Source organism: Triticum aestivum, chromosome 2B (assembly GCF_018294505.1).
Source record: "Triticum aestivum cultivar Chinese Spring chromosome 2B, IWGSC CS RefSeq v2.1, whole genome shotgun sequence".
NCBI classification, from domain to species: domain Eukaryota; kingdom Viridiplantae; phylum Streptophyta; class Magnoliopsida; order Poales; family Poaceae; genus Triticum; species Triticum aestivum.
In genome coordinates this window covers 418,338,287-418,346,559 of record NC_057798.1, presented here as the reverse complement: position 1 = coordinate 418,346,559, position 8,273 = coordinate 418,338,287, and the positions used below count along the sequence as shown (strand labels likewise).

Below are 8,273 nucleotides of genomic sequence, written 5' to 3'. Positions count from 1 at the left end.
CTGGCTTGACGACCGGGCTGAAAGTTTCATCGAAATCGATACCTTCGCGCTGTGTAAATCCATGAAGCACCCAACGAGCCTTGTAGCGATCCAAAGAACCATCAGACTTCATCTTGTGACGGTAGATCCACTTACCGGTAACAATGTTAGCATTGCGAGGGGGATCGATGAGGTCCCAAGTGTTGTTGGAGAGAAGAGCGCCATACTCCTCAACCATGGCGGAATGCCAATTTGGATCCTTGAGAGCACCATGATAAGTCTTCAGTATGGTAGATAAACCCTCAACATGAAGATAAAATATCTTTTTCAGCTGCACAATGCCCCGTTTAGCACGAGTTGCCATGGCGTGAGATGGTGGCGGTGGAGGGGCCCGTGGCCAGCGGGTCCGGGGTGGATCCACCGCAATAGGAGCTGGCGACGGCGTTGCCGGAGGTGAAGCGGCTGTAGGGGGAGAAGCACTCCCAGCAGGGTCGCCCTCAGAGCTCCCAGCAGGGCGTTCGGCAGTAGCCCGGGCCCTAGGCGACCGGGGCGAGGTCGGTGGCGGCGACCGAGGCGAAGTCGGTGGCGGCGACCGTGGAGGGGACCGTGGCGGCGGCGACGGTGACCGTGGCGGCGACGGTGGAGTCGCGTCCGAGGTCACCGTGCCTGGCACGATGAATGGCATCAACAAAACCGGTTGCTCAGCACCCTGCAAAAAATCATAGGTGTGCAGGGAAGGAGTAGGAGTTGACGAAGATGGAGGGGAGGCGAATGGAAAGGTTGACTCATCGAACACTACATGACGAGAGATGATGATCTTTTGGGTGGAACGATCAAGGCAACGATAGCCATGATGCCGTGATGGGTACCCTAGAAACACGCATGGCACGGAGCGAGGCACAAGTTTGTGCGGAGCGACGGCTGTGGTGTTGGGGTAACATAGACATCCGAAAAACCTAAGACCAGCATATGCAGGATCTACGCCAAGTAAGGCACGAAAGGGAATACGATCCGAGATTGCCTTTGAAGGCAGCCGATTATGCAACATAACGACGGTGTGAAGAGCTTCAACCCAGAAACGAGGTGGCATACTGGCTTGGATAAGTAGTGTACGAGTAATGTCATTAAGAGTACGAATAATGCGTTCGGCTTTACCATTCTGTTGTGAAGTGTATGGACATGAAAAGCGGAGTGCAATTCCATGGTGCTGGGCAAAGGAATGGAGGAGTGAATTATCGAACTCACGACCATTATCACACTGAATAGCCTGCAAGCGTGCACTAAACTGGGTGAGCGCTAAAGCATGAAGGGACGACAAGTGCGAGAAAGCTTCGGACTTAGCCCGTAGAGGGTACACCCATGCATACTGAGTAAAATCATCGAGACAGATGAGATAATACTTGAAGCCAGAAATACTCTCAACAGGAGAGGTCCACAAATAACAGTGAATTATTTGAAACGGAGTAGTGGTTACACGATTGGTGGAAGAAAAAGGAAGACGAACATGACGACCTAACTGACAAGCATGACACAATCTACTTTTATTCTTTTCCCTAGGAATAACCGAAGAACGAGCTAATGACTCCATGACGGGCCGCCCAGGATGCCCAAGCCGACGGTGCCAGAGTGCTGCATCGACGACGAGGAAGGCGTGTGGCTGGCTGGTAGAGGAAGGGCGGATGGAGTAGAGAGCTCCGAAGCTATTGCATCTGAGAATCTCGGTCCTGGATAGAAGATCCTTCACAGAAAAACCAAGAGGGTCAAATTCGACGGATACACGATTATCAATGGTGAACTAACGAACAGACAAAAGATTTTTAACTATGTTAGGAACTACTCAGACATTACGAAGGTAAAGAGGGTGAGAGGTAGTAGAAATAGGAAGACATGCATGCCCGGTACCGGTGATTGGAAGAGTGGAACCGTTACCGACAACGACAGCACGACGAGAAGAGGAGGGGGGGACACAGAGGTGAGCATACCGGGATCGGACGCAGAGTGGGAGGAGGCGCCGGTGTCCATCACCCACTCCCTGGAGGGTGCTTGCAGCCCCATGGTTTGGAACTGATGCATGAGCGCGCCCTAGTCCCATGAAGCCGAAGATGAGACCGGTGATGCTGGAGCAGTGCCGGGGAGGCCGTAGGAGAGCTGTCCAGGGGCGTAGCCGTAGCCGTAGGGAGCAACGCCGTACGGGTTCTGGGTGTAGAACGCATGCGGTGACGGGGTGTGCCGGGGCGCGTAGCCGGGAGCAGCGCCATAGCCGGGCGGCGCGCGATCGAGCAGCCCCCTTGGCCATAGGGCCACATCTGGATGGCGCCGTTCCAGGGATGTTGCGGTGAGGGCCAGGAAGGAGTGGCAGGCTGCGGGGTCGCGGGCGCCGGGGTCTCCTTGGTGACTCCAGCGGCGGCCTTCTTCTTCTTCTTTCCTTTTCCAGGAGCCTTGCCAGGGTTGCCGGTGTTGCCAGGGTTGCCAGTGTTGGTGAAGAGGGTCGTGTCTGAGTTGCGGGCGCGGCGGTTTTTGCGCTTCATGTCTTGGAGCGCAAGCAACGAGCGGCACTGCGCAAAGGTCATCCCGGGCATGAGGGAGATGAGATCGGCGGCGGACTCGTATTGCTCGGAGAGGCCGTTGAGGCAGTGGACCACCATCTCGGCATCGTCAACGGGGGCGCCAAGATCCGCAAGCCCGTCGGAGAGGGATTTGACCTTCTGGAGATAGTCGGCCATACTCATCTCTCCCATCTTGACATCGCCGAGCTCGGCCGTAAGGTGGAGTTGGCGATTGATCTTGTGGTCGTTGAAGAGACCGTTGTTGTTGTTCCAGAGATCGACGGCGAGGGGATCGTCGCCAGGCGTCATGACGACATCGAGGATACTGAGCGAGACAGACCCATAGAGCCAGGAGACGACGGTGGCGTCGAGGAGAGACCACTCCGGGTTCGGCGCATCGGGAGCATCGAAGTCGAGGTGATCCAGGAGGGCGTACTTGCGACAAGTGATGCGAAAGAAGGTGCGCCACTGCCGGTGAACGCCGGTGTCAAGCGCGAGCTCGACGGGAACGTGGCCTTTGATGGAGTGGAGACCGACGGCTTGGGCGTGCAGCGAGGTCAAGGAGAAAGACCTCGCGCTCGTCCCGGATCCATCGGCGGCGGTCGCGAGAGGCAGCTTTGCCTTGGCGGCTTCGGTGGCCTCGGCATCCTGGCGCTCCTTGGCGGCGGCCAGCGCCTGGTTCGTCGCGTCGGCGTTGGGTTGCGACATGGAGGCGGCGGTGTGGGCGCGGCGGCGAGAGAGGTGGTGGTTTCGGCGGCAGCGGAAGGAGGAGGAGGGCGGCACAGGCTAGGGTTAGGTTTTTAGGCTCTATACCATGTAAGATTAGGGAAACCACACGTTGTGGTGCCTTGTATTGATATATATATATATATATATATATATATATATATATATATATATATATATATATATATATATATATATATATAGGTTACAAGGCAGAGTTCGTATCGTACAATATACGGACACCTATACAAGGACTACACATATACAACCGTATAACCATACAAAACAATACGGTTATATATATTCTAACACGTTCATCAGAGTGTGGCGAAGAGGGTGCTTCAGCAGGAGGGGAAGGGTGCTTCCGTGGACGTCCAGGCCAGGGTGGTCTAAGATAAAGAAGAAACCGCACACATCATCGGCTGTGCAAGCCGGCGACGCGCCGGGGGTGTCCTTCCTAGGACCCAAGCAATGGCGGCCTCCCGTGTTCTACTTTCCCCCGAAGTTGCCAGCGGAAGTGGACGCGTATGCGCTGGCCATCGACTTGTCGATCTCCTCCATGCGTCCACCTTCTTTCACTGTCTGCATGGCGCGACTACGCGCGCGTCGACAGTGATGGCACGGTCGTAGGCACTGGAGGGGTGGTACGACGCGGCGTCGTGCATGCCCATGCCGCCGTCCTCCCCTCCGTGTCGGCCTGGAGCAACTCGCCACTCCCCCGTGAGCTGGCTTGGAGCGGCCTCGCTTGTATCAACCAGGCTCGGCGGGCCACCATGCCGCTTTTATGCCGGAGAACTGCCCTTCTTGTCCGTCGAATGCCATCGAAATGGTGAAGAAAATGGTGAAGAAGGAGATGGGGGGAGCGGTGGAGGGGTGTGCTTCTTGCCCGGCGCCTGCCATCGTTTAAATAAAGGGCGGACGGAAGAAGCTTGCCCGGCGTTGCGTTTAATGTTGGCCCGCTCATGAACGGACGTATGGCCGAAGTAGGTTTCTGCGTTTCCACGCAGGGTTAATGGGAGCGTATGAATGCGCCGAGGAGGCGTGTTCAGCTGGGCGTGCAGCGGGCGGCGCCCTCGGCCGGCGCGCTGCTTCAATGACGGAGGCAGTGAGAAGTCGCGTCCGTCCTGAGCCGTCTTCAATGCGGAGCGGCGCGCTCTACAGTGGCATGAATGTGGACAGCTGGCGCCGGGCAGGAGCGCGCGGGGGAGAGGGGTGCAGTTTTTTTTGGTGGGCCAGGGCGGCCAGAAGCGCGATTGGGAGCGGTCCGGACTCCAGCAAACCTTCTTCACTTTTGTCTGCGATTTACGGGAGAAACCACGTCTGGACTGCTCCACGGACCGAGACAAATTACCAGCTTTCGTTGTGCGAACAGTTCGGTCCTAACTGTTGCGGAAAGTTTACGTGTTCGCTTTAGAGATGCCCTTACTGACATCTCATGTTTGGGTACCAAAGTAACCGTTGATCTCTTTTTCTTCTTTGTTTTTCTTAAAAAGAATCACCATTTACTTGACAGTGTAGAACTGCACGCATCAATTCATCCAAAAAACTTAAACTATAGAAGAAGCCTGGACATTATACTCCAGCAAGGTACAGAAGGCAAGAGGCCAAACGTCTCCGTACAGTACATAAACTAAGTAATTTTATGACAGGCATGGAGACAAAACGCAAGGCTGAGGTGCAAGGTAAATTTGTCTCTTGTATTGAGGGCGTGGGTTGTATTTAGGCCTTGGAAGGTTGGAAGCAGCTTCGAGGAGGCTGTGCGATGCGATCAATTTACGCGTTGCTCTCTTGTAAATGCCGTGTAGCGCCGGCAACAAAAGCGTACTACCTGGCCCTCGTAGGAGTATTTGGGTGGAGAGACCAGCTTACGCCGCAGTCCAATCTCCACATCATTAACTCCAAATTAGCTAATAGTCCAAATCGGAGTAGTACACTACTATTTCATCACGCTGTTTCCCCGCGTGCCATACTCTATTCGAATGCACGGCCGCAACGCGCCTGTGCCCATCCTCGTGAGGCAGGCTGACGCACGCGGGCCGCCGAGGTGTCACGTTTGACCGACATTTCCGATGGAGGAATGCCGAGTCGTCCGTCCGTCTATAAGTACCCCCTGCCGGCCATCCTATCCTCTTAATAACAAACTCCGCCTCGCCTCCTCCTTGCAAACCAAGGCACCGCTCAGCTAGCTACCTCTGCCGCTAAGCAACGTACGGTCTCTTTCTCTCCCACACGCATAGCCCGCCCATCGAGCGTCGGTTGTCCGCTGCAACCAACGATGACGCGCGCCGGCGGCCGGAGCCCCCTGGCCCCTCGTCGCACGCTCCCGGCCACCGTCGTCGACGACACGGTGGCGGCCGCCGCCATCCTGCTCGACAAGTGGCACCCGGACGAGGACTCCTTCGGCAGCTCGCTCTTCCTCGACTCCACCCCGGACGAGGTCGACGCCTTCCTGCGCGCCGCCAAGGACCTCCACCGCGCCATGCTCTTCTACGCCTCGGGAGTCGCCACCACCGCCGACGCCCTCCACGCCGGGGGCCATGGCCTCATCCACGCGCAGGAGCTTCTCGACACGGCCATGCGGAGGCTCCAGCGCGAGCTCCAGCTACTCCTCACCTCCCTCCCCGCCGTCCTCCGCTTCCGCCAAGATGATGATGATGGTGAGGTTGATGATGACCACGAGCAAGACGATGACCAAAGCCTGATGGACACCTGCGCTCACCTTCGCGTGGTCGCGGAGGCCATGATGGCCGCCGGGTACGGCAAGGAGTGCGTGTCCATCTTCAAGGCGCGCCGTCGCGCGGCGGTCACCGCCAACCTGCAGCGCCTGCACGGCTTCTCGCTGTCCCCGCAGCACGCGCAGGTCCATAAGCTCTCCTGGGAGCAGGTCGACGCCAAGATACAGTCCTGGCTCGCCGGCGCGCGCGTCGCCTTCACGTCCGTCTTCTCCGCCGAGCGGGAGCTCTGCGACCGCGTCTTCATCGGCGACAACGAGGGCGTCGGCGACGCGGTGTTCGGAGCCATCGCGGACGATCACGCCACCAACATCCTAGCGGTCGCCGAGGCTGCCGTCGGGCGGGCACGGCGCGCGCCGGAGCGGCTGTTCCGCGTGCTCGACGTCCACGACGCGCTCACCGAAACCATACTCCCGGCCATCGTCTCCGCGTTCGGGGAAAAGTCGGAGGTCACTTCCCGCGCCGCCACCCTCGTGACGACCAAGGTCAGCGAGGCGGTCCGGAGCATGGTGGCCAGCTTCGAGGCAGCCATCGAGAAAGAGCCGTCCAAGGGCACGGTGCCCGGCGGCGCAGTGCACCCGCTCACCCGCTACGTCATGAACTACCTCAGCTTCCTCGCCGACTACGAGAACGCGCTGGCTCACATATACTTCTACCAACAAGGAGTCGGAGTAGGAGCAGACCAGTTCACGGACACGTCATCCCTCGCCTCTGGCAGCATGGGCTCGTCGTCGGATCTCTCGTCGTCGTCGTCTTCCTCGCCGGCGTTGAGCGTGTGGTCGAACCCCATCGGTTGGCTCGTGCATGTGCTGCTACGGAAGCTGGACGCGAAGGCCGGGAGCTACCGGGAACCGGCGCTGAGCTACTTGTTCCTGGCGAACAACACGCACTACGTGGCCAAGAAGGTGGGCGGCGGCACGAAGCTGGAGCGGATCCTCGGGGAGGAGTGGGCGGAGGCGCAGATGGCCAAGGCGCGCGGGTACGTTGACGTGTACGTGCGCGCGGCGTGGGGGAGCAAGGTGCTTCGCGGCGGCGCGGTGGAGGAGGCGGTGGTGCAGATGGTGGCGATGCAAGAGAAGTGGGTGGCGGCAGACGACGAGATGGGGGAGGCGCTGAGAGCGGCGGCCAAGGAGGCCGTGGTGCCCATGTACAGGCTCTTCTACCGGCGGCAGGGCGCTGTGGCCAGACTGACGCCGGGGGACGTGATCACCATGATAGACGGGCTGTTCGGCGGGCGGAATGCGGGAGCAGGTGACGAGAGCGTCGCCGCAGCTGGTCGCCGGCGGTCGTCACAGCAGCAGCAGCAGCAGCAAGAGGTTCCGGTCGAAATCAAAAATGGGAATACAAGGAGACAGCGCGTCACTATCACTGATTAAGTTAGAACTCCGCTAGGTAGCCAGCTTCAGGATATGAATATGATACTACATACATATCTCTGGTGCTGTGCGTGTTGTAGAAAAGATTGAATATGATACTAACCAATCCTCAGTCATACTAGCATTCTTTTGTGATGTTTGAGCTTTTGTTGTTGTGAGATCCACTTGGAACCTGTACGGAGCAACGAAGAAGACGTATATGGATTTGAAATGCATCGAAGTCTGTATGTAAGTGTGTGTATTAGATTTGGCTCAATATAACTTTGTCTCTTTTTTTTTCGAACAGCACATCAAGTTTTGGTTTGAAATAATAGGGTCCTTTTACCCTGCAAGAAAATTTGATTTAGAATTTTGTAGATGTTAGATAGTGTATATATTCTGTATATTTACGGAACTTTTTCTCTCGAAAATTTATAATATTACATGTATGTGGGCATTTGTGATTGTATTGTGTTAGACTGTATTTACATGTGTATATTGTAACGTTGTATACCACCTCATTATATATATATGTGATAGGCCACCCCTAGAGGGTTGTGCTGGTTCCCCCCAAAGCCTATTGTCTTACATGGTATCACGCTAGGTTACGTCCGCTTCCGCCTAAAAACCCTAAACCGCCGCCGCCGCCGCCGCCACCGCCGCCGCCGCCGCTGCGCCCGCCGCTGCCGTCGCCCGACTGCTATGACGTTCGCCGCTGCGTCCGGCTCCACCGCCACCGGTTTTCTGCCGGCCTCCCTCGCGGCACTTCTCTCGAGGCCACTGGATGCCGCCTCCCTTCAGGCGCCGATCGGGACACGGAGCGTCGGCTCCCTCTTCGCGCTCCCGCCGGCTGCTACTTCGCCCGGGCAGGCGCTTGTGGCCCACACCACCGCCGCCCCGTCAACCGCGGCTGTCGCGCCCTCGGCCACTGCGCC

The 8,273-nt window shown here is 57.4% G+C and overlaps 1 protein-coding gene across 1 annotated transcript; it reads left to right on the top strand.

Moving 5' to 3' along the window:
- Window positions 1-5,400: 5,400 nt before the first annotated feature.
- On the top strand, window positions 5,401-7,591 carry LOC123045249 (exocyst complex component EXO70H1). Its single transcript, XM_044468232.1, has one exon. The coding sequence runs from the start codon at window positions 5,527-5,529 to the stop codon at window positions 7,357-7,359; it is 1,833 nt and encodes a 610-aa protein (XP_044324167.1). The 5' UTR covers window positions 5,401-5,526; the 3' UTR covers window positions 7,360-7,591.
- The last annotated feature ends 682 nt before the right edge of the window (window positions 7,592-8,273 follow it).